We start from the raw sequence: 27,776 nt of genomic DNA, 5'->3' as shown, positions 1-27,776 counted from the left end.
ATATAGGGACAGGTGGGGATGTGGTAGGAATATGGGATTAGTGTAGGATTAGTAGAAATGGGTGGTTGATGGTCGGCACAGACTCGGTGGGCCGAAGGGCCTGTTTCAGTGCTGTATCTCTAAACATAAACAGACTGCATCCTGGCACTTAGCTCATTAGTATGCTCTTAGTAAATCATAAAGGGACATCACTCTTAAAGGCAATCATACAACAATAAGCACAATGGGGAAGACAGATTTATACTTATATTTACTTTTCGATTAACATATAATGGAACTCAACCTAATAATGAAGTTTTCTCTAATTGGAAATAAAGATTTACTTGACACATTTCTATTTATTCCCATTTCATCTCCTGTTTGTTTTGGCTGCTAAAGCCAATTGACTGTGCGTGATACAGAATACAGAGAATAATAGACACAAGGGAGTGATTACACGGCAGTGCCATGATCAAGGGGTTCAGAGGACTTACAAGTCATGAGAGCAAAACAAACTATTTACATCCTGCTATCTAAAGTCTAAAATGTGAATACAGACTTGAAATCGTTCTGCAGTTTTCCTTTATTTTAGGAGTATATATACAGTAATCTTCACAGCTTTGTTTTAAGCTCTGTCAATGGCTGGAATATTACATTGGTCTTCACCTGAACCAGAGGGGTACCAATATCCTGGGGGGGAGATTAGCTAGTGCTCTTCGGGGGGGTTTAAACTAATTCAGCAGGGGGATGGGAACCTAAATTGTAGTTCCAGTGTACAGGATGTTGAGAGTAGTGAGGTCAGGGATAAGGTTACAAGGGCGCAAGAGGGCACTAGCAAGCAAGAACCTGGTTTAAAGTGTGTCTACTTCAACGCCAGGAGCATCCAGAATAAGGTGGGTGAGCTTGCAGCATGGGTTGGTACCTGGGATCTCGATGTAGTGGCCATTTCGGAGACATGGGTAGAGCAGGGGCAGGAATGGATGTTGCAGGTTCCGGGATTTAGATGTTTCAGTAAGAACAGAGAAGATGGTAAAAGAGGGGGGGGGGGTGTGGCATTGTTAATCAAGGAGAGTATTACAGCGACAGAAAGGACGTTTGAGGACTCGTCTACTGAGGTAGTATGGGCCGAGGTTAGAAACAGGAGAGGTGAGGTCACCCTGTTGGGAGTCTTTTATAGGGCGGCACAGTGGCGCAGTGGTTAGCACCGCAGCCTCACAGCTCCAGGGACCCGGGTTCGATTCCAGGTACTGCCTGTGTGGAGTTTGCAAGTTCTCCCTGTGTCTGCATGGGTTTTCTCCGGGTGCTCCGGTTTCCTCCCACAAGCCAAATGACTTGCAGGTTGATAGGTAAATTGGCCATTATAAATTGTCACTAGTATAGGTAGATGGTAGGGAAATATAGGGACAGGTGGGGATGTTTGGTAGGAATGTGGGATTAGTGTAGGATTAGTATAAATGGGTGGTTGATGTTCGGCACAGACTCGGTGGGCCGAAGGGCCTGTTTCAGTGCTGTATCTCTAATCTAATCTAATCTAATAGACCTCCAAATAGTTCCAGAGATGTAGAGGAAAGGATAGTGAAGATGATTCTCGACAGGGGCGAGAGTAACAGGGTAGTTGTTATGGGGGACTTTAACTTTCCAAATATCGACTGGAAATACTATAGTTCGAGTACTTTAGATGGGTCAGTTTTTGTCCAGTGTGTGCAGGAGGGTTTTCTGACACAGTATGTAGACAGGCCAACCAGGGGCGATGCCACATTGGATTTGGTACTGGGTAATGAACCCGGCCAGGTGTTAGATTTAGATGTAGGTGAGCACTTTGGTGATAGTGATCACAATTCGGTTAGGTTTACCTTAGCGATGGACAGGGACAGGTATATTCCGCAGGGCAAGAATTATAGCTGGGCGAAAGGAAATTATGATGCGATTAGGCAAGATTTAGGATGCGTAGGATGGGGAAGGAAACTGCAGGGGATGGGAACAATCGAAATGTGGAGCTTATTCAAAGAGCAGCTACTGCGTGTCCTTGATAAGTATGTACCTGTGAGGCAGGGAGGAAGTTGTCGAGCGAGGGAGTCGTGGTTTACTAAAGAAGTTGAAGCGCTTGTCAAGAGGAAGAAGAAGGCTTATGTTAGGATGAGAAGTGAAGGCTCAGTTAGGGCGCTTGAGAGTTACAAGCTAGCCAGGAAGGATCTAAAGGGAGAGCTAAGAAGAGCAAGGAGAGGACACGAGAAGTCATTGGCGGATAGGATCAAGGAAAACCCTAAGGCTTTCTATAGGTATATCAGGAATAAAAGAATGACTAGAGTTAGATTAGGGCCAATCAAGGATAGTAGTGGGAAGTTGTGTGTGGAATCAGAGGAGATAGGGGAAGTGTTAAATGAATATTTTGCCTCAGCATTTACAGTAGAGAAAGAAAATGTTGTCGAGGAGAATACTGAGATTCAGGCTACTAGGCTAGATGGGATTGAGGTTCACAAGGAGGAGGTGTTATCAATTTTGGAAAGTGTGAAAATAGATAAGTCCCCTGGGCCAGATGGGATTTATCCTAGGATTCTCTGGGAAGCTAGGGAGGAGATTACAGAGCCTTTGTCCTTGATCTTTATGTCGTCATTGTCGACAGGAATAGTGCCGGAAGACTGGAGGATAGCAAATGTTGTCCCCTTGTTCAAGAAGGGGAGTGGAGACAGCCCTGGTAATTATAGACCTGTGAGCCTTACTTCGGTTGTGGGTAAAATGTTGGAAAAGGTTATAAGAGACAGGATGTATAATCATCTTGAAAAGAATAAGTTCATTAGCGATAGTCAGCACGGTTTTGTGACGGGTAGGTCGTGCCTCACAAACCTTATTGAGTTTTTCGAGAAGGTGACCAAACAGGTGGATGAGGGTAAAGCAGTGGATGTGGTGTATATGGATTTCAGTAAGGCGTTTGATAAGGTTCCCCATGGTAGGCTATTGCAGAAAATACAGAAGTATGGGGTTGAAGGTGATTTAGAGCTTTGGATCAGAAATTGGCTAGCTGAAAGAAGACAGAGGGTGGAGGTTGATGGCAAATGTTCATCCTGGAGTTTAGTTACTAGTGGTGTACCGCAAGGATCTGTTTTGGGGCCACTGCTGTTTGTCATTTTTATAAATGACCTGGAAGAGGGTGTAGAAGGGTGGGTTAGTAAATTTGCGGATGACACTAAGGTCGGTGGAGTTGTGGATAGTGCCGAAGGATGTTGTAGGGTACAGAGGGACATAGATAGGCTGCAGAGCTGGGCTGAGAGATGGCAAATGGAGTTTAATGCGGAAAAGTGCGAGGTGATTCACTTTGGAAGGAGTAACAGGAATGCAGAGTACTGGGCTAATGGAAAGATTCTTGGTAGTGTTGATGAGCAGAGAGATCTTGGTGTCCAGGTGCATAAATCCCTGAAGGTTGCTACCCAGGTTAATAGGGCTGTTAAGAAGGCATATGGTGTGTTAGCTTTTATTAGTAGGGGGATCGAGTTTCGGAGCCACGATGTCATGCTGCAGCTGTACAAAACTCTGGTGAGACCGCACCTGGAGTATTGCGTGCAGTTCTGGTCACCGCATTATAGGAAGGATGTGGATGCTATGGAAAGGGTGCAGAGGAGATTTACTAGGATGTTGCCTGGTATGGAGGGAAGGTCTTACGAGGAAAGGCTGAGGGACTTGAGGTTGTTTTCGTTGGAGAGAAGGAGGAGGAGAGGTGACTTAATAGAGACATATAAGATAATCAGAGGGTTAGATAGGGTGGATAGTGAGAGTCTTTTTCCTCGGATGGTAATGGCAAACACGAGGGGACATAGCTTTAAGTTGAGGGGTGATAGATATAGGACAGATGTCAGAGGTAGTTTCTTTACTCAGAGAGTAGTAGGGGTGTGGAACGCCCTGCCTGCAACAGTAGTAGACTCGCCAACTTTAAGGGCATTTAAGTGGTCATTGGATAGACATATGGATGAAAATGGAATAGTGTAGGTCAGATGGTTTCACAGGTCGGCGCAACATCGAGGGCTGAAGGGCCTGTACTGCGCTGTAATGTTCTAATTCTTAATTCTAATTGGGCAGGAGGTCCTGTCCACCGGCTAAATTGTCAGCGGCAAGCCCACTTCCGCTGCACCTGGGGAGCCAAGCTGGGATTTTATGCTCCCCAGGCGCTTAATTGGCCTTGGGTGGGACTTCCACCTCTTTGAGGCAGGAAGTCCCACCTAATGGACGTGCCAGACAATTAGTGGGGCGGCAGCTCTCAGTCCCAGCAGCGCCACCGAGAGTGGTGGCCACTGCTGGGACTGCACCCAGCCGCAGCAGCAAGAGGGATGACGGCCCCAGAAACAAGGTAAGTTTTTGGGGCCTCGCCAGGGCAATCGGCCAGGCCCTGGCTGGCAAGGGGGGGTCGGTGTGGGAGGGGGATCTTTATTTCAGTGGGAGAAGTTGTGGCTTTGCAGTGGGCTCCCACCTCCCCACTCAATTTTACGACACCCCCCCCCCAATCAGCCCACTCCTGTGGTGGGGCATAAAATTCCGACCATTGTATTTCTGAAATTTAGCTTTTAATTTATGCAAGTAATAAACCTTTGTAGACCTATGCAGAATGACACACACACACAGAAGGCTAAGAAATCAGTACAGCAAATTTACCAATGAATGATTTGCAGCTGGTGACAGGGAAGCATAACCAATGTGTAACAAAGCGTATGTTTTATTTTGCAAACAACGCAATCTTGTGTCTGTTCCATTTGCTAAGAAAATTAAAACATCAACCAAAAATCTTACTCATTTTCCTTTGCTGCGAAGGTGCAAGCAAGAAAATGCAGCACTTGACTGTTCAAACATCTTTTGCGAATGACTTTTTACACTAATGAGCAGAACTTGGGATTTAGTTTAATACCAGTCTCAACCTCCTACAAAAGGATATAAATTGAATAAAGTTAATGGTGTGTGCACAGGATCAAAAGAGAAAAAAATGTAATAGCTATTTAGTGAAGTTCATTTTATATTATTGAAAACATTCACTTTTGGCTTTAATCTGCTTTTAACAGGCTGGTCTACAGTCTTGTGTGCCTCATTAATCCTTTCAACTCTTCTTCACAACCAGTAAGCACACAGTGCAGACTGTAACTAACTAATCTCACAGGGCCTCCTTAAGCATTAATAAAATCACTGCAGGGCAACAGCAGCAACATAGTTCACATTTCAATCAATCTATTTCAGAAAATAAAAGGTACTCCCCTCTTCCTTCTGCCCTCAATGCTTTGGAATCATCATACTCTACATTAGTCTCACTCATTCGTTAACAGGACCTCAGAATTGTAAAACACCCTATATTGGGAAATTTGTAACGTATTAAAAAGGAAATCTTTAGCACATTCAGCTGATTGAATGTTTGTACTTTTATAGGAGCCTTACATTGGGGCTTCAATTCAGTGTGTTACATTGCTAAAAGCTGCTATTGGTGGCAGAATTATAGATGAATCCGGGGCTGAGGAAGGTTTGCCTTTGATTTTTTTAAATTCATTCATGGGATGTGGGCGTCACTGGCTAAGCCATCATTTATTGCCCGTCCCTAATTGCCCTTGAGAAGGTGGTGGTCAGCTGCCTTCTTGAACCGTTGCAGTCCATTTGGGGTAGGGACACCCACAGTGGTGTTAGGAAGGGAGTTCCAGGATTTTGACCCAACGACAGCGAAGGAACGGCGATATAGTTCCAAGTCAGGATGGTGTGTGACTTGGAGGGGAACTTGCAGGTGGTGGTGTTCCCATGCATTTGCTGCCCTTGTCCTTCTAGGTGGTAGAGGTCACGGGTTTGGAAGGTGCTGTCTAAGCAGCCTTGGTGCATTGCTGCAGTGTATCTTGTAGATGGTACACACTGCTGCCACTGTGCATCGGTGGTGGAGGGAGTGTTGTTTGTGAATGGGGTGTCAGTCAAGCGGGCTGCTTTGTCCTGGATGGTGTCGAGCTTCTTGAGTGTTGTTGGAGCTGCACCCATCCAGGAAAGTGGAGAGTATTCCATCACACTTCTGACTTGTGCCTTGTAGCTGGTGGAAAGGCTTTGGGGAGTCAGGAGGTGAGTTACTCGCCACAGGATTCCTAGCCTCTGACCTGCTCTTGTTGCTATGGTATTTATATGGCTACTCCAGTTCAGTTTCTGGTCAATGGTAGCCCCTAGGATGTTGATAGTGCGGGATTCAGTGATGGTAATACCATTGAACGTCAAGGGGAGATGGTTCCAGTCTCTATTGCTGGAAATGGTCATTGCCTGGCACTTGTGTGGCGCGAATGTTACTTTCCACTTATCAGCCCAAGCCTGGATAATGTCCAGGTCTTGCTGCATTCTGCACGGACTGCTTCAGCATCTGAGGAGTTGCAAATGGTACTGAACATTGTGTAATCATCAGCGAACATCCCCATTTCTCACCTTATGATTGAAGAAAGGTCGTGGATGAAGCAGCTGGAGCTCAGATGATTGACCTCCAACAACCACAACCATCTTCCTTTGTGCTAAGTATGACTCCAACCAGCGAAGAGTTTTCCCCGATTCCCATTTAATTCAGTTTTGCTAGGGCTCCTTGATGTCATACTCGGTCAAATGCTGCCTTGATGTCAAGGGCAGTCACTCTCACCTCACCTCTTAAGTTCATCCCTTTTGTCCATGTTTGAACCAAGGCTGTAAGGAGCTGAGTGGCCCTGGCGGAACCCAAACTGAGCATCACTGAGCAGGTTATTGCTAAACAAGTGCCACTTGATGGCACTTGATGCATCTTCCTCCCTCCAAGTGTCAATTCTTTGCCACCTTTAAATTGCAGAATATGCGGATTTGGGAATGAGGTGGGGAATGGAAACAGCTCCACTGTTGATATTTCCTTCTCCCTCCTGGTTGTGTACTAACTGGAGACCAACAAACCTTTTCAGGGCAGCAAAATTATTTTTACATAATTCTGTAATCTTAGGAAACTTGTTGAGCTTCCTGTGTATTTAATCCCAAACAATTCAATCTCCAGACAACAACAGGCCTTTTGGTGGATGTCTTATGATCTAACTTAATCCTATTTCTCCTCTCTATATGTTATTTAGGAGTATTTACTCCCTGCAGAAATGAGGCCACTCATCAGCAAAGGCCAAGTTGGCTCTCTTGTTGGCTCAGTAAGTTCATGCAGCAAGTAGTGAGACATGCAGACCAGGATCAATGCCTAGTCCATCATGGGTTTGTCAATGTCAGACACACTGGCAGTAGGAATGCAATTTACCTCAGCACCTTGGGTCAGAAAGAATTAAAACTCATCAGCATTCCAACTCCTGATTGCTAACTATTGACCCCTGTTGTGTGTGCATGTTGGGCAATGTGGACATTGGCTGACAATAACATTGGTCTTGGTTGTTCTAGACCTTGTGGAATAATCTACCAAACTCACTATAGTCAAGGGTAGATAGACTGGCAAACAGAGAAGGTGATAAACTTAGCCTATGCTAAAACATAGTTGCACATAGCCTTTACCGTTCCAATGAGATACAGAGCTGGAAATTTAAACCATCTCCATAGCAACATTAATGCAATATATTTCTATTTATTTTTGGCAGAGGGAGGAACAGTGCTTGCATTAAATTTCAAAAGTCAATCCATCTAGAATCATACTAGTCACCATTAAAACTATGTATGAGTTGTCCCAACAGGAAAGTTCCTAAAGGTTCAACTGCCCAGACTGGTACAGACCAGAAAGCTCCCAGTTAACTGATCTCAGCCACAGCAGCAAAAGGGGCTTGCGACCAGTTTTAATAGCCTTGGTGTAAGAAGGGATTGCGGGGAGGGCCGAAACAAAAATCAGCGAAGGTTCCCGCTCTAGATAAGCTGACAGAATCTGCTGTGATGCTGCCATGGGTGTATAGGGTACAAGGGCCCAGATTTTCCAACCACCATTAATGTTAAATCGCTTCAACATGAATTGGTTAATGCACCAGTAAAATCTAGGCTTCTCTGCCTAGGTTTACCTATAAAGAATGGACAGTTAGGTGGGGAGACTGGAGGCTGGCCTGTGGCTGTGGAAGCATAGCCCAGTATGAACCTACAGCTCCAGGAAAATAAATCTAAATACTTTTCCTGCACCAAGCATGTAAAATGGACTAAAACCAGTATGTTTATTCTAAAATGACATTTGTAGCACAGATTGACTTCAGTGTCCAGCCCTTGGGGTAAGATTGGGGCTATAATAAAAGTAAAACACCGCAGATGCTGGAAATCTGAAATAAAAACAATAAATATGGAAATACTCAGCAGGTCGGGCAGCATCTGTGGAGAGAGAAGCAGAGTTAACGTTTCAGGTCAGTGACCCTTCATCAGAGTTCTGGGAACTCCTTCACTGACATTATCCTCAACTATCCTCATGTTCACAGCACTGAATCTGTACAGAACAATAATGTCAGTGAAGGAGTTCTCAGTGTTAAGCAGTTACGCTAATATATGCTGGGCACTTCATTATCCTCTCAATATATTGATTAAAATAATTATGTCAATAATTGCTGCTGTTTCACCCCTACTCCTCACAGCATGCAGCATTAGAGTTTACTGCATCAATAGAGGGTACATTAAAAGTGGCTGATGCCCTCAAACATACTCGTGGAATTTACTGCATGAATAACTGTGACCTTTTCTGTACAAAAGCCTACAAGTTTTCTTTTGATACTTAACAAAACCCCACACAACTTCACAGATAAAGCCTCAGGGATAGAAAGCTATCATGTGCAATTCTAATACTGCTGTTCGTCAGTCACCAAAGCATTTCTGATTCTTATCAATTTAAAAAATGTTTGCCATCCCTATAAAAGTTTTATTCATTCCATTCATTCATATATTAAAATAATACAATCTATGAATAGAACTGGGTCTCCTCAAGGAGTGAAGTAGAATTTCTCCATGAACACTCTTTTTTTTCAAATTTCTGTTTATGTCTATGGTTGAAATGAAAAATGGAAATGTCAAGTCTGCCATTTGCAAAATCTTTCTGCCTGGTTTCATCCATTGAATAAATAGCACATCCAATTGGTCTCTGCCTGGCATATATTCTATGACCAACACACTCAAATTGCCATAGTGATTGTAGCGCTGGGGCCTCAGCTACTTACAATCTATATTAGTGACTTAGACAAAGAGACCGAGAGTAATGTATCCAAGTTTGCTGACGATACAAAGATAGGTGGAAAAGTAAGCTGTGAGGAGGACATAAAGTGGTTGCAAAAAGATATAGACAGATAATATGAATGGGCAACGTTGGGGAAGTGTCAGGTTATTTACCTTGGTAGTAAGAACAGAAAAGCAGATTATTTTCCAAAAGGTTTGAAACTTTTAAATGTTGAGAAGGATTTGGGTGTGTTCATACAAGGAATACAAAAAGTTAGCATGCAGGTACAGCAAGCAATTCGGAAAGCAAATGGCATGCTGACCTGTTTGCAAGGGGATTGGAGTACAAAAATCAGGAAATCTTGCTACAATTTTGTAGGGATTTAATGAGACCACACATGGAATACTGTGTGCAGTTTTGGTCTCCATATCTAAGGAAGGATATACTTGCCTTGTAGTCAGTACAGCAGAGGTTCATTAGATTAGTTCCTGGGATGAGGGTTGTCCTACGATGAAAGGCTGAATAAATTGGGCCTGTACTCTCTGGAGTTTAGAAGAGTGACAGCGGAGCCGGGATTTAATGTTGCCACGGCAACACTGCCCATGGCTGGAAAGTCAGGGTCCTGGCTTCCGCCCCTCTGAGACAGGATGCCCCACATCCAAGGGCTACTGGCCAATCAGAGAGCCGGCTGCTCTTCAATCCCAGCAGTTCCATCAGGAGCTGTGGCTACTTTTGGGATTGCAGCAGGCCCCAATGCAGCAGCCATCAAGGAGGCCCGAGAGTGCAGGTAAGTGGGTTTGGGGCTCACCAGGGCCAATCAGCCAGGCCCCCGCAAGTTGAGGAGAGCGGGGGTGGTGTCTTCCAGCAAGGGTGGCCCATGCCGCTGGGGGCAGGGGGGCCCTCTGGGTGCACAGGCTGCCTGATCAGGAGGGATCATCCCCCAGCCCGCAGAAAGGCTGTCAGGTTTTACTGGGCGGCGTCCCTAGGTGGCAAAGTGCCCAGTGGAGGTGAGTAGGTGATGCGGGAGGCATAAAATTCCGCTGTGATCTAATTGAAACATACAAGATTCTGAAGGAGCTTGACAGAGTGGACATTGAGAGGCTGATTCCCCTGGTTGGGGAATCTAGAACATGGAGGCACAGACTCAGGGTAAGGGGTCAATCATTTAGGTCTAAAATGAGGAGAGATTTCTTCACTGAGAAGGTTGTGAATCTTTGGAATTCTCTACCCCGGAGGATTGTAGCTGCTCCATCTTAGAATATATTCAAGGCTAGGATAGATAGATTTTTGATCTCTCAGGGAATCAAGAGATATGGGGAGCAACTGGGAAAGTGGAGTTGAGGCAGAATTGAATTGAATGGCGGAGCCTGCTCATGAGGCCAAATGGTCTACTCCTGCTTCTGTTATGTTCTTATGTTCCCTAAAGCTCTTCATCCATATAAACTCCCACCCCTACTGTACATAAAGTCTAGAGCACAGAAACAGGCTACTCAGCCCTACTAGTCCATGCTCCACACAAACTTCCTTCCACTCCTCTTTACCATGTGCATAACTAGCTTCCCTTTAAATTCATCTATGAGATTCGTCCCAACTACTCCATGTCGTACACATTTTCCCCAGTCTCTGGGGAAAGAAGTTGCTCCTGAATTCTGTTTTGGATTGATTAGTGATTATCGAATGTTTATGGTCTTTAGTTTTGGACTTTTCACAAGTGGAAACTTGACCTTGTCTGCATCTACTCCATCAAATATTTTCATAATCATAAAGACCTCTAACAGGTCACCTTCAGCCTCTCTTTTCTGGAGAAAGAAGCCCCACCCTGTTCAGCCTTTCCTGATAAGCATATCTTCTCAGTTCTGGTAACATCCTTGTGATTTTTTTAGCGCCTTCGCCAGTGCCTCTATATCCTTTTTGTAATATGGAGACCACAACTATACACAGTATTCCAAGTGTGGTCTAACCAAGATTCTATACAAAGTTAACATAACAACTGAATTTTATTAGTGTGCCGCTTTCAACACAGCAGCCTTCCGACATGGAAGTGCTGCCGCCGAGCCCCCATGATATTATGCGCGGGGGCTCATTTAAATAGAGGGGGCGGAGCGGCTGCCTCCCACCCTACCCACTGATGTAGGGGGGCGGACACCACGTCCCCGGCAACGGTGTCCAGCATCAGTCGCGCAGGTGCTGGTGCCATTTTTAAAGGGCTTCCTGCCCTCAGAGGACATTTAAATGATTAAAGGGACGGGTTGTTTAATAATTTACATAAAGCTTTGTCCACACCTGCAATCCCCTCTCCAACCACACCACCACTTCCCCCCACCTCCCACCAACCACCCCCACCCCCCCCCCCCCCACCTCCCAATGCACATACAGTCATTCTTTTGGCATATCCGCCCAAAAAAATTAGTTAGCAGTAAGGACCTTTCCCCCACCGAACTTTATTCCCTTTGACCCCCTAAATCCCTTCCCACCATCCCCACACCCAATGCAAAACGTTTTCAATGCTTCCTCCCACCCTAATTGCCCTGATAATTTTACTCTTCCCCCCTCCCCATCAGTATCTCACCTCGGAAATCCGTATGGAGTTCTGAAGGCAGGTGAGTTGCGATCAGTGTGGGATGGCTGCCGCCAGCAGGTAAGATCATTTACATCTAATTTATGTTAATTTGATTATTTAGATGAAGGCCCCACCGCCAAGCGGTGGTGGGGGGGGGGGGGGGGGGTTCCGCACCAAGGTCCCCCTGCCAGTGGTAATATGCGGTGGGCCCTTCTCGATGTTGGGAGTCAAGGCGGGCCTCTCCCCGCAGAATTTTACAGACCCCCCACTGTGATCCACGGTGTTGAGGGGTTGGTAAAATTCAGCCCAACATCTCTACTTTTCAATTCCATCTCCCTAGAAATGAACCATAGTGCTTGGCTTGCTCTTGTTTATTAACCTGCATCATTTGTGTATCTGTATCCCAGAGCCTTTTGTTCTTCTACCCCATTTAGACACATTATCCAATCAGTATTATTCTTCCTACCAAAATGCAACACCTCACACTTGCAGCATCAAATTTTTAAAATTAAAAAATTAGTGGTCATGCATTACGGATTTCATGTTGGACCTAACTGATGTTGGCATGAGCTTCAGCTTTGAAAAATAAAAACTTCTGCAATTTATTTTTTGAAAGGTTTATAGCCATTTTTGCATGGAAATTCCAGTGGAAGATTGCCATTCCTACTCCCAAATAGTTAATTGGATTTGGAACATAAATAAAAGCTTTACAAAATTACAATTTAAGTCTTTGTTGGGGACTAATATGTGCGATTCAAATGTGCAATTTTTACATGGATAGCTATCTAATCAAGAACGGATTTGTTCAGGATGTGGGCATTTTGTTCAAACCACATTAAGCATGTGACGACGTTATCTAGGTACATTTCGTAATAATGTTTGTGGCCTGATCCAATGCCAATTCATGAGGCTAAAGTTTTGCATTTCAACCAGTCAGTCCAGTATTTCCACAGAAAACAAGACTATGAATAGTGCATGATTAACCTTCGCCAGAATCAGAGCTAGTAAGTGTTTTAACGATTTAGCACATCATTCAAAAACATTACTAAGACTATGATAAAGCTCTCAAGCTTCATTAATCCTAGGAATGCTTAAATCTATTTATGACCAGCCCCTGGGCCTTGCTATGTCCTGTGATCTGGATCAAAGTCCCTGAGTACTTCCTTCTATCGCTCACTGCGTACGTTTTTCTAACTCATTCCACTCCACTTCCAGCAATGTCTGCCCCTGTAAAAAACTCTTCCAAGTTTCTTACAATTACATTTTGAAACTCCCAATCAGCATGATACCTCTACAATTGTTGATTTGTTCAAGGTCACTCTCACCTCAAACTTTGATGTTCTTGTCCTCAGCAAAACTTGCATTGCCTCCCAACCTGGTCACTCCCACTTTCAACGGCCCCTATCTTCTCTCCCTTGAGTCCATGGGGTGCAGACTTGAGTGCATCCATGCACAGCTGGCTCAGCCATCCATGGTTAGATCTGGCTGAAGCTCTACCAGGCCTCTCTATCCTCTGCCAAAGCCACCTAATATTCTAGGAACATATTGAAGAGCAAAGATAACCCTCCAACACCAATTATCTCCCTAAATCCCTCTGTCTTTCCCGCTCCAGCATTAACAATAAATATGAGGAGCTCACAGATTTCTTTATCACCACGATACAGACCATCCTTTTATCCAGTTCCACTGCTCCCTCCCCTACCCATTGCCCACCAAGCTAAACCTCTCCCAGGTGCCTTGTTGCCACCATATCCCTGAACACCAGTCTCTCTTTAATTTCTCTACTATATTCCTATGTGCTCACCTAGCACATCCTATCCAGAGTGCCAACCTCCTGCTTCCTTGACCCTATTCCCATTAAACTGTTTACAACCCAATTTTCCTTCCTGGCTGTCATGCTTGCTGACTTTACAATTCTTCCTCTCCTCCCCCCATTACTTTTCTTAGGAACATAGAAACATAGTAGGACACTTAGCCCCTCAAGCTTGTTTGCCATTCTATTCGTTCACAGCTGATCTGTACCTCAACTCCATTTACTTATCTTTGAAACCCTTATTTAGAGATACAGCACTGAAACAGGCCCTTTGGCCCACTGAGTCTGTGCCGTCCAAGAACCACCCATTTATACTAACCCTACTGTAATCCCATATTCCCTACCACCTACCTACACTAGGGGCAATTTACAATGGCCAATTTACCTATCACCTGCAAGTCTTTGGCGGTGGGAGGAAACCGGAGCACCCGGCGAAAACCCACGCAGTCACAGGGAGAACTTGCAAACGCCGCGCAGGCAGTACCCAGAATTGAACCCGGGTCCCTGGAGCTGTGAGGCTGCGGTGCTAACCACTGCGCCACTGTGCCTTATCTAACACAGATCTATCAATTTTCAAAAAAAAATCACCCTCAGCATCTCCATTCTTGCAAACAACTGCCCTTCTTTCTAATTTGCTTTTCCTGCCAATGTTGAACATGTCTCCCAAAGCTGTGCCTATCTCTCCTCCAACTCTGAATCCTCCAGTTACATTTTGCTCTGTCCCACAGCACCAAAACAGCCCTAACCAAAGCCACGAGTAACATCCACTGTGACTGTGACCATAGTGCATTATTTCTCCTTAACCTCTCTACAGCCTTTGACCTGGTACAGCACACATTCCTCCTCCAATGTCCATCATCCATTGTTCAGCTCTGTAAGACAGCTCTCACCAAGTCCCCAGCTTTACAAAAACAACAACTCGCATTTATATAATGCCTCTAACATAGTAAAACATCCCATGGAACATCATAGAAGTATTAACAAACAAAATTTGACACTGAGGCACATAAAGAAGTATTAGGACAGCTTGATCAAAGAAATAGATTTGAAGGAGCATCTTAAAGGAGGAGAGAGAGGTAGAGAGGTTTAGGGAGGGAATTCCAGAGCTTAGGGCCTAGGCAGCTGAATTTGATCAGAGCATCTCTACCAATGGGTTCTCTTCTCACCAATGCATCACCTTGACAGTATTCCATGCATCCATCCTTGGACAGCTTCTCCTCTTTATCTACATGCTGATACTGAGTGATATTATTTGCTGACAAGGGGCTGAAGTTTGAGCCCCCTCTGGAGCTGGGAACTGAAGCGGGTATGCGCTAAAAATAGCGTCGCTGGCCTGCGGCCAGTTCCCCGGCTCTATCATGCTCCTGGCCATTTTCCCGAAGATGGGATGGGGGGCGGCTGGGCTACCCGCCTGCATGTGGTGGGTAATCAATTAAACCAATTAAAGGCCTATAAAGGCCTGTTAACAGAGGCCAACTGGGATTTTCCAGTCAGCCTCCAGGTTCCCGTAGGAGGCAGGGGCCAGTTTAGCTGCCTGGAGATGGCATGGCATCCCAGTGGCAGACTGTGGGGCCAGTACTCCAGACAGGCTTAGAGGCCTTCCCTGCCTGACTGGGTGCAGCCAGTTGCAGGCCGCAGGCTGCGCTGTAGGATGGGCTCCCCTCCCCCTCAAGCAGTGGTTGCATGGCTGCAAAAGTCATATTTATTTAAAGTTTAAAAAAATTGGAGCGAGGGTCCCTCCATTTTGAAGTGCCCTCTCTCTCACTTACCTTCCATTGCATCCTGCTGCTGTTTTCAAGCTGGAAGGCTTCTGATTGGCCCTCCAGCTTCAAGAGCCTGCCCGCCATCCTTAATTTGATGGCAAGCCCACACTCTGGTCATTATTTGGCCAACTGGGGGAAAATCACTTTGAGTGACTGTTTTCCACACGATGCCGGCTTCTGACCCACATTTGAGCCTGAAGGCAGGGTTCAGAAAATCCTGCCCGTGCTGTCAGCTTCAACCTGTATGCTAACAGCATTCAGCCCTACCTTTCCACCTCTCTCAATCCTTCGCTGCCTCTGTGCTATCAAACTGTTTGTCCAAAATCTTCGATGAGCCACAATTGCCTTCAGCTGTGGCTCAGTTGGTAACCCTCTTGCCTCTAAATCATGATTTCAGGCTCAACTCCCACTCCAGATCAAGGCTGGCACTCCAAAGCAGTATCAAGGGAGTGCTGCACTGTTGGAGGCCATCTTTTGGATGAGAGGTTAAACCGAGGCCCTTATGCCTGCTGTGATGGATGTAAACAATCCCATGGCAGTATTTCGAAGAAGAGCAGTGGAGTTATATCCCTGGTGTCTTGACCAATATTTATCCCTCAATCAACAGATTATCTGGTCATTATCACATTGCTGTTGTGGAATCTTGCTGTGTGCAAGTTGACTGCTGCATTTCCTCCATTACAACAGTCACTACACTTCAAAATGTACTTCATTGGCTGTAAAGCGCTTTGAGATGTCCAGTTTCTAAACATGCTGATGTCCAAAGTTATACTCTGTACCCTCACCTCTGACACCAACCCCCACCCCAGCCACACACTCATTCTGAAGCAGACTGTTCATAACTTTGACATCCTATTCAATCAAAAGCAAATTTAAAATTCTGATCCTCACATTTAAATCCCTTTATGCCTGCACCCTCCCCATCTCTGCAACCACCTCCCTTGTTACAACTTTCTGCCCCAAACTCTCTGTTCCTTTTCCACCAGTTTTTTCCCCCCCAGTATTGGTGGTCATGCCTTCAGACTGCGAAACCCCATGCAGTGGGATTACTTTTCTAAGTCCCTCTCCCCTACCACCTCCCTCTCCTCCTTAAAACCACCTCTTTAACTATGCTTTTATTCACCCTTCCTGGTATTGTATTCTTTGGCTCAGGATCCATTCAAAAATCACTTCTGAAAACGAGTGCAACATTGAGTGCAATTTACATCCGGACTGTCGACTGTGCCCAAAGCCGAAACTCTATCCGCAATGTTTAAGTGCTGAGCATAGTAGATTCAACGTGACCTATGCAATTTCCCGCTCATTAAAGTAGTTCCATAGTCTAGTATGAACATGCACATACTACACCATTGATCATGTTCTAGAATTGCTTCAGCTTGAGACACATTTTTCATTTACAATGCATGGGGAAGAAGATATTCAGAAATGTCCACTGCTCCAAGCTGATCATATTGCAACGTCAAAGACAACTGCCAATTTTGTTGGATTAATGCCGATAAATAGTTCAAAGGTGCACAGTGAACTATGATCCAATTTCAACCACAATTGGAATGCATTACTGTTGAGTGGGTGTTTCCTCGGAATAATGATTCACAGCCTTGCTGTTCCTAGCCAAAGTGCAAGTGTTTTAAATAAGAGAAGGGGCTGGCTGGGACTGGAGTTGACAGCACTTGTTTGGATATGGATCAGCTCCTCACTGGAGAGATTTGATTTTGTTGTACGTTGAATTTTCACCTTGCAAAATGACAGATATATAAACCTCCTATGGTCTGGCAGCTGTGGAAATAAAAATCACTACATTAGGCAGTCAGGATATCGGCACCATTTCCATGGTCTATTCAGTGTCTGGAGATTCAGGTATGCTCTTCCACCCCAGCAACTAAGTTACAGTAATATGAATTCACAGATGATGTTCACCCATTTGCCCCTGAAATGCAAAAATAAATCACATTAAATCACACCTTTTACTGGTGTGTTTCAAAAGAAGGGCAGCTAAACTGGCAATGTCTTCACTTCCCAGTCACCATAAGCTGTAGACCAGCGAAAGCTAAGCCAGCAATGGGCACCAATGTCACTAACGCTACTCATTTCAATTCTACCGCCTCTCCATGAAATATTTTCCTCATTTCTCCTTTCCTTTCTCCTATATCATATTGGGGAACCATACCTGAACTATTGACAGCTCTTGGATACCTTACCCAAGTGGCCATTCTCCATGTCAAGCCTAGGTATTAGTGTCATCACGATATTGAATTACGGAAGGCATCACATCCAAGTCACCCTCCCTCACTTTGGGCTTCAACAAGCAGCTCTTGGATTGTACATTACAAAACTTGCACTGAAGTGTCACAAAGTTCAAAAAAGAACTTCTAAAAATAATTTCATATTTCAGAAATGAGCATATGATATTAACAATCTGCTGCCCAGAAATGCCAGAATTCTCACAGTAAACTGGAAACAGTGATTTTCCTTATAGAGATTATAAACACATTGAGCTGGCCTCCTCTCTACAGCAATTCAATATCTGGCACTTTGGCTAGAAAAGAATGTACAGAATGCCTTTTGTAAACACTTGCTAATCCACCCAGTTCAAGGCGGGTCCCTTGTCACTTATCTCCAGCTCCCTACCTGGATAAATATCTGGAAGAAGATGGGAAGTTATAGACAGAGGTGATGAAATACTATTTCACAGCTCGCCTTATGGCTTTTATTGAATTTATTAGATGAGAAGCAGAGCTCTATCCACTGAAGGTGAAGGTGGAGGTGGTGGTGGGACTCATAGATTCAGTTGGCAGTCCAACCAAAGCAAGTTGATCTCAGATGTGGAACCGGTTGTGGAGGCAACACAGCTGGTCTCAGTGCCCTGGGTTAGGGAAGGGGGGATAAAACGCGATTTGCGCTTCTGCCCCGACCATTATCCGGTAACCCCTGGTGGATGTCTGGAGTGCATAGATATTGGCTCAGAAAAGCTTTGGGCTTTGGCTGTGCTGACCCCCGCACCCACACCACCCCCCCCACCCCCCCGCCCAGCCCTGCACACAACCTCATGCGGATACATAGCCTGCAGGAAAACACTCACTGTTAAAGCTCACACATGACTAATTACATGTGGGTGACATCCAGAGGTCAACAAGCACTCATGGACTGCACACCAACATCTTTGAGGAAGGTGGAAGAAACCTGAAATACAGAAACACAGAGCACAATCGACCTCCTACTACTGCATTTGCTGTGAGGGTGGGAGCAAGGAAGAGAAGATCAGTGGCGAGCAGTAGGTCAGTGCTAAAAAGTTGAGGTACGATTAAAAAATAATATTATGCAGTTGTACTCGATTGCCTTTTGAAGATTATTTATGCAGAATTTTCCATCAGGTGTTTAAATGGGTGGATCGTGCCCATATGGAAAAATATAGGGATACAGAAGGCTGATTCCATGGGCCGGATTTTCAAAGCAGGGTCAGGAACCCGACACACTGATGAATTCCGCCTCCAGGAGGCGGGAGCAGCCTGCCTGGCGCCAGCAGCAGGGGCAGGCAGCAGCCATGTTGGTGGAGGAGAACAGGCAGCTCACAAAAGGGTCGGGTTGGCAACAACAGCAGAAAGTGGCCATGGACGCCAAGTGGAGGTAAAGCACTCGACTTGGCGCTACGTGGCCCCTCAAATTTAATCTCACCACATATGGAAACAAACTTTCTTTTGCCTCATGGCAACCCCGACAGTTGTGTACTAACATGCACCAGACTGGTCAGGATTTCTGAAATCGGATTTTAAAAATTACCTTCCCAAGCACTCCAGCTCCTTAACAAGCACCTGAAGCAGCTTACTGGGCTCTCAATTGGCAGCGTGCTTGGTCCCGTTCCCTGCCCACCGCCAGAACTTTGAAACTGTTTCGGAGGCAGTGGGATCCCGAGATGATCTCCAGGACTGTGATTTTCAAATGGCGCACACACTGGGTTCCAACCCCAAGGCCCTTTGAAAATCCAGCCCCATATTTTTACATTTGTTTTCTCTTCCATCCCAGGGCCAAGTCAGACTGACATACTCACACGCTCTTCAGCTCATCCAAACTCTGCTGCCCGCATAAAAACCTGCACTAAGTCCTATTCATCCATTACCCTTGTCTTTGTGGATCTATGTTAGCTTCCAGTTTAAATTTCTCATGTTCATATTTAACTCCCTTCATGGTCTTGCCTCTTCCAATTTCTGTAACCTCCCCAAGCACCCCCACTCCCCAGCACCCCCCAGCCTTCGCACTGGGCTCTGTCCCTGTCTCCACCCTCGTCAGTAACCCATTACATGTGCTGTGGATAAAGGGGAACCAGTGGGTGTACTGTACTTAGATTTCCAGAAGGCATTTGATAAGGTGCCACATCAAAGGTCATTACAGAAAATAAAAGCTCATGGTGTAGGGGGGGTAACATATTGGCAGGGATAGAAGATTGGTTAGCTAACAGAAAACAGAGAGCAGGCATAAATGGATCATTTTCTGGTTGGCAAGATGTAACGAGCGGTGTGCCACAGGGATTTGTGCTGGGGCCTCAACTTTTTACAATTTATATAAATGACTTGGATGAAGGGACCGAAGGTATGGTTGCTAAATTTGCTGATGACACAAAGATAGGTAGGAAAGTAAGTTGTGAAGAGGACATAAGGAGGCTACAAAGGGATATAGATAGGTTAAGTGAGTGGGCAAAGACCTGGCAAATAGAGTATAATGTGGGAAAGTGGGAAATTGTCCACTTTGGCAGGAAGAATAAAAAAGAAGCATATTATCTGAATAGTGAAGAGATGCAGAGCTCTGAGATGCAGAGGGATCTGGGGGTTCTAGTGCATGAATCGCAAAAGGTTAGTATGCAGGTACAGCATGTTATTAGGAAAACTAATAGAATGTTATCGTTTATTGCGAGGGGAATTGAATACAAAAGTAGGGAGGTTATGCTTCAGCTATACAGGGCATTGGTGAGACCATCTCATCTGGAGTACTGTGTACAGTACTGGTCTCCTTATGTAAGGAAGGATGTAAAGGCGTTGGAGGCAGTACAGAGAAGGTTTACTAGACAAATGCCTGGAATGGGCGGGCGGTCTTTTGAGAAAAGGTTGGACAGGCTAGGCTTGTATCTGCTGGAATTTAGAAGTGTAAGAGGTGACTTGATTAAAACATATAAGATCCTGAGGGGTCTTGACAGGTGGATGTGGAAAGGACGTTTCCCCCTGTGGGAGAATCTAGAACTAGGGGTCACTGTTTAAAAATAACGGGTCACCCATTTAAGACAGAGATGAGGAGAAATTTTTTTCTCAGAGGGTCGTGAGTCTTTGGAATTCTCTTCCTCAAAAGGCAGTGGAAGCAGTCTTTGAATATTTTTAAGGCAGAGGCAGATAGATTCTTGATAAGCAAGGGGCTGGAAGGTTATGGAGGCTAGGTGGAAATGTGGAGTAATCAGTTCAGCCATGAACTTATTAAATGGCGGAGCAGGCTTGAAAGGCTCAGTGGCCTACTTCTGCTCCTAGTTCTTATGTTCGTACGTTTGGATGTCCCTCCACCCCACATTTGGCAGCCATGTCTTCAGCCATGCAGGTCCCATACTCTGGAATTCCCTTGCCAAACCTCTCCGCCTCTCTCCTCCTTTAAGACACACCTTAAAAACCACCTCTGTGACCAAACATTTAGTCACAGGTCCTACCATCTCCTTCATTGGGTTGGTATTGACTTTTGTCTGATTACTTCTCTGTGAAGTACTTTGCGACATTTTTTACAAACATTAGAGGAGCTGTATAAATGGAAGCTGTTGTTGTTGAATGCAATTCATGCAGGACTCTTATAGCCGATCAAGATCAATTTTCATCCAATCACTTTGGGCTCCACCAACCCAGGTCCAAGGGAGAAAGTGTGCATCACACACTAGCCCATTTTACAACTGTTTATTTTTCTACCTTACTAAGTTTGTAAACACTGCCCCTTTAAACAATAAAGAATACCAGTATCAAAAATCTGGAGTACAGAGTTGACTATCAAATTAATTGACTCAGTAAAGCAACTATGATAAAGAAAGCTTCAAAACATCTCAACTCTCCCTATATCAGTGATTAATAGTTCCAATTTAAATTGAAAAATGATGCCTCCTATCTATAGGAAGGATCAATCCAGGTACATTTTCTTATTTGAAAAGAGCTTAAGTATTTGAATGATTTACTTAGGTAGAGGCAGTAAATAATCAGTGCCGAACTTATAGACAAGTCTAAAGTACACTGTGCACAATGGGTAGGTCTTGCAGCTTTAATCTGCTATGATATTTATTTTTCAAGCTTCAATGCTTGTACTCCGTTGAACAAATGTCCTCACATTGCCCAAACAGCTTCATTTTTAAATCTAAGAACAATGCTGCGTTTGATGGTTAGTGCAGAATACATATCATGTGTTCCCACAAAACAGTGCTGTGGGACAGGGCCTCATCATCACTGTTTATTAACACACTGGCAAGAGGATTGTGCAAAACCACAGGCAAAGGACACAGACTCCTACTTCCCTAGTTGTGCCTCAGAAGGAGACTGAAATGAAAATTCACAGAGTGAAGGAATGCTTACTGAATTCCACACGCACCCAGTATCATCCTAGAACCCTTGGACTAAGACCTAGGGGGCAATTTACCCCAGATACTTCAGACGCTGAACAGCCTCCAAGGTGGTCAAGGCGGGATCTTAAGCTGAAACATTAGTTTTGCCCACATTTAGCACAAGACGCCATCTTGGTAAAGGAGTTGAAGCTCACATGAGGAACAGCTGCCTGGTGATTGTTAAGGGGCTGACTGCCATTTAAATTGCCTGCTAGGTTCATGAACAAGGCTGCCTGGCATTTTGGTGAAAAGTGCTTGACCAAACACCCTCTTCTAACAGTGACCAGCTGATTGGGAATAAACAAGTTGTTGCAGAGGATTATAAAGCATTCAAATTTATTCTCAACAGCTTGTACATAAAGTAGTACAATGTTTAAACATACTAATAGGAAGCTTGGTACGCCATGGCTGAAAGACAAACTTTATGTTAGAGTAAGAACATAAGAAACAAGAAATAGGAGCTGGAGTAAGCCATTTGGCCCTTCGAGCCTGCTCCGTCATTCAACAAGATGGCTGATCTTCTATCTCAACTCCACCTTCCCGCACAATCCCCACATCCCTTAACTCCCTTAATACCTGGAAATCTATCGACCTCTGTCTTGACTATACTCAATGACTGAGCATCCCCAGCTCTCTCACATAGAGAATTCTAAAGATTCACCACCTTTGAATGAAGGAACTTCTCCTCATCTCAGTCCTAATTGGCCAACGACTCATTCTGAGAATGCTGATAACACAACAGGTCGCACTACAACACAACCATTAATTTGCCAAACCCCATCTTATACAATTCCTGTATTGCCAAGTGTCCTTCATGTTCAATTGAAGAGAACTTTTAAAAATTGAACACAATTATCACACAGTTAGGTCACTGTGTGTAGTGACACTGCTCCTATCTCTCACAACCAAGACAGACATGAAAGAATCAATCAGTATTCAGAATGGCCATATCGGAAATCTTCCATTACTTTTCCAATTATGATTTCATCGGCAGTGAAGTCAAATTTCGATCCTTTCACTATTGTACTGTGTGCCACATGCATTTATTTATTTGAAATTAATTTCTGAATTTGCTTACAGCATTTAAGAAACCCTCTGCATCAAGCACAGCACAGGATTTGGAACAATTTTTAAATTTTATCAAATAACTTGAATCAATGTAAGAGCAAAGAACTATGGAAGCTGGAAATCTGACATAAAAACAGAAAATGCTGGAAACACTCAACAGGTGAGGCAGCTTCTGTGGAGTAGAAACAGAGTTAATGGGTTGAATTTTACCAGCTCCATGATGGCAGGCATGGAGGCAGGGAGGACTGGGAAAATAGGGGGAAGCCATGTTGGGACAGTCCCCTGACGCATTCCCGCCTCCGAGGAAATTTCACAGGGGCAAGCTTTGAAGCGGATCGCCTACCTTCTGAATGGAGGCGGGCAGGTAATTTAAATAGTCAAGACCCTAATTAGGAGCGATTTTGCAGCACTGTTGGCATTTTGCCAGCAGCAGAGTGGTTCTTCACCATGTGGTTAGACTGCCAGCTCATTGGAGATGGCTGCCCTGTGGCATTCTGGGTGCCATCAGAGCTGGAGCATGAAAGATACTCCTACAACCCCAGCAATTCAACTGCAGGGGGTTCTCCTCTGAACCAATGTGCCTGCCACCTTCCCCCTTCTAAAATATTGAATTATTTTTATGCATCTGAGGGTGCTCCCATTCTCCACCTTTACACACAATCTCATCAGTTTCTTGATTGGCAGGTTAGGTTAAGATTTCTGGTATAACACATTCCTTCCCTTGAAGTGAAAGATGACTCACCAATGCTTGTTGGGAAGATTTCTTCATTGTTGATTTGGACCTCAATCCAATCCATCAAGAGGCTCATGTACTGGGGAGCTGGAAGCGCAGTGGGTCTTTTGTATTTGTGATCATCCTGCCACCTGTACTCATACTTCTGTCCTCCTGACATGATAGGGCAACTCCTGTCAGTACAGAACTCACATATCGTCCCATAGATCAGATTAATGCGATTAAAGAAGTCCACCACATGAACAGCAATCCAATCATTAAGGTCTTCACCATTAGGTAGTTGTACTGCTCCCTTCAGGTCCACTCCTGAGCTTAAGGAGGCCTGTGCTTTCTTATGGAGTTCAAACCTCTGAGTGCCGGGTTCAAATTTCCTCTTTGGCCGAAATGTCTTGTCCTTATTGAACACCTGCTTCAAAGCTGTTGACATGGTCAGATGTCAGTTGTCTCACCCGATAAACTCAGAACAGCCACACTTCAGCAACTTTACGTCTTCTATGATTTTTCCGTCCAGTTTTCAGTAAGTCCCCAAATCACTTCTGTCTTTTCCTTCCACTAGCTTTTTAAGGAGGCTGTCTTTTCCTGTTTAAGGAGTGGGGGTGGGGACAGGGGGAAATAGTTTAAGATAAAAACGTTATTAAAAGTACAAGTTATTTTAAGCACATGTTTAAATTCCCGCTTACTACTTCATGGATGGGGAGCAATTGTGTTCCTTTTAAATATAAAAACCAGGAGCATCTTTCAAATCAAAAAGAATTGGAACATCAGCTGAAATTTTCAAGCCATCACAATCTTGTGCAACATTCAATGAGATTCAAACAGCAAGCAAACTTATTAAAACTGAGGTAGCACCAGGAACAATATTTGAACAATTAACAAAAAGATTCAAAATTTAATATGCAAATATTGTTTTAATGAAAAGATGAGAGCTTACATTTTACTATTCAAAATAGTATTTAAGACATAGGATTTTTAAAAAGGCCTTGTTAAACCCTATACAAAACACTTCGGACTAAATCTATTAATGGAATGAATAGCACGGATCTTTGCCAGTTTTTGCACAAGCATCACTTAGAGTTTAATGTTGGTGAAATTCCAGAAGTCATGCCCAGACTACAAACTGGTTGATAGGATGGGGTGGGGGAGAGAAAAAGTTGGACCTACTTCAGTCACATGAATCTGGCTTCTCATGCCTAACCTAAGATATAAATAAACAATGGTCTTGGTTCTCATAGTTTGAACTTCCACTAGTCAAGATGTATTCAACAAATCTAGAAAAAACTGTTATATTATAGCAGATCAGCTGCACTAATCTTTGAGAAAGGATGCTCGGTTTTACTCTGTATAACTTTTCTTATAATTGAAGCTTCACAGTAATGTGCCTCACCTATCACTTGGTGAATACCTTAGGTGGACAAAGCTTTGGTATGGTTATCCTTTGCTCGGTTGAGCTCACGCTGCCTGAACTGTTACAATTTGTAACTGATATTTAAGGTAAGCAGCTTCACTTAATTTCATCACAATTCCCCCTTCTGAATTGTCTGAAAGCAGCACTTTGTTCTGTATTATCGACATCCTGCACTATTTAGGCCAAGTTAGAGGTATTCAATATATATGATTACCCAAAACTCACAGCGTGTAGATTTTTCTATGAGGGGAACGCGATTCGATTTCAACTCAATGCCAGTCTTCGCAGGCGCTGAGTCACAGCATCTGTGAAGCTGAGGTGTTCTCTGTCAAGCCACATTAAGGTAATTCAAAACCAAAGAGGCAGTCAGATGTCAGCTTACATCAAACAGACTACATTGCAGTTTCATCACATGCTATCCCTGGGCAACCAGCAATCTGCTAATCTCTGCTTGTTCCAGGTCCCGTTTACCGGGTAGTGGTGGCACCCCTCCACCGCCTTTGTTCGGCGGAGAGTTTCATATGTTGACTTTTTTTAAATAAAATAAAACCACCCAGTTTGTATATTTATCAGTGATTATCTATAAACTTGATCTCCCTTTAAGATCTTAGTATGCTAATGAGCTGAGTACTAGAATGCAGTCATGTGACTGCATGCCAGTCTCACTCTGCTACTGCAACACCAAGAGGCAAGTCATGTAAATAGTTAGCACTGCACTATATATATTTGTTAGCTGTTAATAAACCTGTTTGAGATCTTCAATCAACTGAACTCCATGCTTCTCATTTGTATTGCATCAGACAACGTAAAAAGCTTCTCATTACATGGTGGCAGCTGTGGTGAGATGACAAGATCCAAGATTGAAGACCACAGGAAAATAGCTTTAAAAACTACCTACAGGTAAAAAAGAGAAAGTTTCAAAGAAATACTGGCTCAAACACTGAAAGAAAAACTCACCTCCAGCTGTAGAAGACAGAGCTGAATGACAGGCTGCAAATCAATCACTGTGAGCGGGTGAGTCAGTCTGCCGTTGGTACAGGAACCCCAGTTAATAAAAAAGTTTTGAGGTGCTTGCAAAGTTGATTTTTTTTAAAGGCTCAGTAAAGGAAAGAAACAGGCTGATCGTTTGCTTTCAAATGCTCCCCCAGACTGATCAGGTCTGCGCCATTACAGGAGACATCTGACAGTGAAAAGCGTGGGAATCCTCCATTCACGCAGCTCACAGCTAGAGATGGAAAAAGAAACCCATTAAATCACTCAGCCATGCAGAGCCTTCATTCACTCAGTCGAAGTTTTAAAAATCTCATAAAACCACTCAAGTGTGAAGAATTGCCTATTGAATGGCTGTATAAGCAAATTCTGGTTTAAAAAAGCACTTGAAATGCCTATTGCACAACTGCATAAACAGACAAACTTAAAGTCCTGAAAGTTATTTAAACAGCCAAGCTGCTTCTGTCAATCAAACCAGCCAGTCTACAGAACTGAGAATTTTTTAAATAGGGAATACAGTACAGAGTCGCAGAAGCAGGACTTAAAGCAACATTTAAAGCAAAAGGAAAGCAGATAAATGGAAACCAAATTATTTCCCAACATGAACTGGAAAGCCTTGGATATCCTATCCGAATTCAAACTGTTCCAACAGAGAATGCAATTATGCTTTACAGACCAAGTAATTATAGAACCAGAAAAACAGGCTGTAAATTGGAAATGAGGGATTGCACAGAATCAATACCTCTGGATTATCTGAACAAGGCCAGAAAGATCCCACAAAGATATAGAAAATGCTGGAAGATCAACTCAGATTAAGAGTGAAATTTAGAATTCACCACCTAGAATTGATATCCTACAGGCAACAGCTACAGGAATCAATAGACTAGTTCATCAGTAGATGCCGTAGCAAAGGCAATGAATGCGACTTCTCAGAAACTGAGCTGTCAGACCGAATAATGGATCTGGTGATTGTATCAACACCCACTGAAGCATTTCAGAAAGACCTCTTGGGGAAAAAGAAAGCTCACAGCATCAATGCACTGCTGGAAGATGCCAGGAAATACAAAGCCATTGTGGCTGGACAACAGCACCTACAAGCATTAGGTGCAACCAACAGTACCGGCATCATAACCAGGTTGAAAAGAGCAAGTAAACTGTGTGGTAAATGCGGTCTGTCCCACTCATGAAGAAAGCGCCCTGCATTTCGTGACCTGTGCAAGGCGTGAGTTGCAAGAGGACACTGGGCCCGCCTATGCAGGAATTCTGGCTCCAAAGACGCAGCCAGAAGCCATGGTAGGATACGAGCCAACAGAAGACAGGTGCAGCAATAGGGCAACATCAGCAAGGAAAGTGCCAGAGACTTGCAGAAATACAAGCCAATACATGAGGTCCACAGTGAACCAGGTCTGAGAAAAGGCTCAGAGAGAAGCAGTTCTCAGACAGAAGACGAAAGGACATTCCACATTGTGAACCTGAAAAATCACGTTGGCAAAGTCGAACAACTGGAAGCTTTCACCACTGTTAACATCACACACCCAAAGAAAGCTGGAAAGCATACACTCAAGGTCAAGTCTGACACCGACGCCAGTGAAAATACCCTACCAGTCCGAATCCTCAAAGATATGTACCGGAGTCATTGGAAATCAATGATACAACTGACAATTGCCAACTTATCTGCATACAACAGGTCACCCATCCCTTGCAGTCAGTGACAAGTTGGCATGGAAATCACAAGTGTTCTTG

The 27,776-nt window shown here is 44.2% G+C and overlaps 1 protein-coding gene across 10 annotated transcripts in view; it reads right to left on the bottom strand.

Annotated features, from left to right (window-relative positions):
* LOC137369378 (MOB kinase activator 3B) overlaps window positions 1-27,776 on the bottom strand; it is a 154,507-nt gene that overhangs the window by 42,036 nt on the left and 84,695 nt on the right. For 8 of the 10 annotated variants that reach the window (XM_068030519.1, XM_068030515.1, XM_068030517.1 and 5 more), the window contains one exon: window positions 23,648-24,217. In XM_068030519.1, the coding sequence (XP_067886620.1) occupies window positions 23,648-24,065 (418 nt within the window). In that variant the 5' untranslated portion in view covers window positions 24,066-24,217. Of the gene's footprint in view, window positions 1-23,647; window positions 24,218-25,788; window positions 25,869-26,000; window positions 26,269-27,776 lie in introns of those variants that run through there. The other 2 variants (XM_068030513.1, XM_068030520.1) reach the window with 2 other exon arrangements.

The sequence above is a fragment of the Heterodontus francisci genome, chromosome 4 (assembly GCF_036365525.1).
Source record: "Heterodontus francisci isolate sHetFra1 chromosome 4, sHetFra1.hap1, whole genome shotgun sequence".
Classification (NCBI taxonomy): Eukaryota; Metazoa; Chordata; class Chondrichthyes; order Heterodontiformes; family Heterodontidae; genus Heterodontus; species Heterodontus francisci.
Note: the sequence above shows the minus strand (reverse complement) of the source record. Positions and strands in the feature narration are given on the sequence as shown.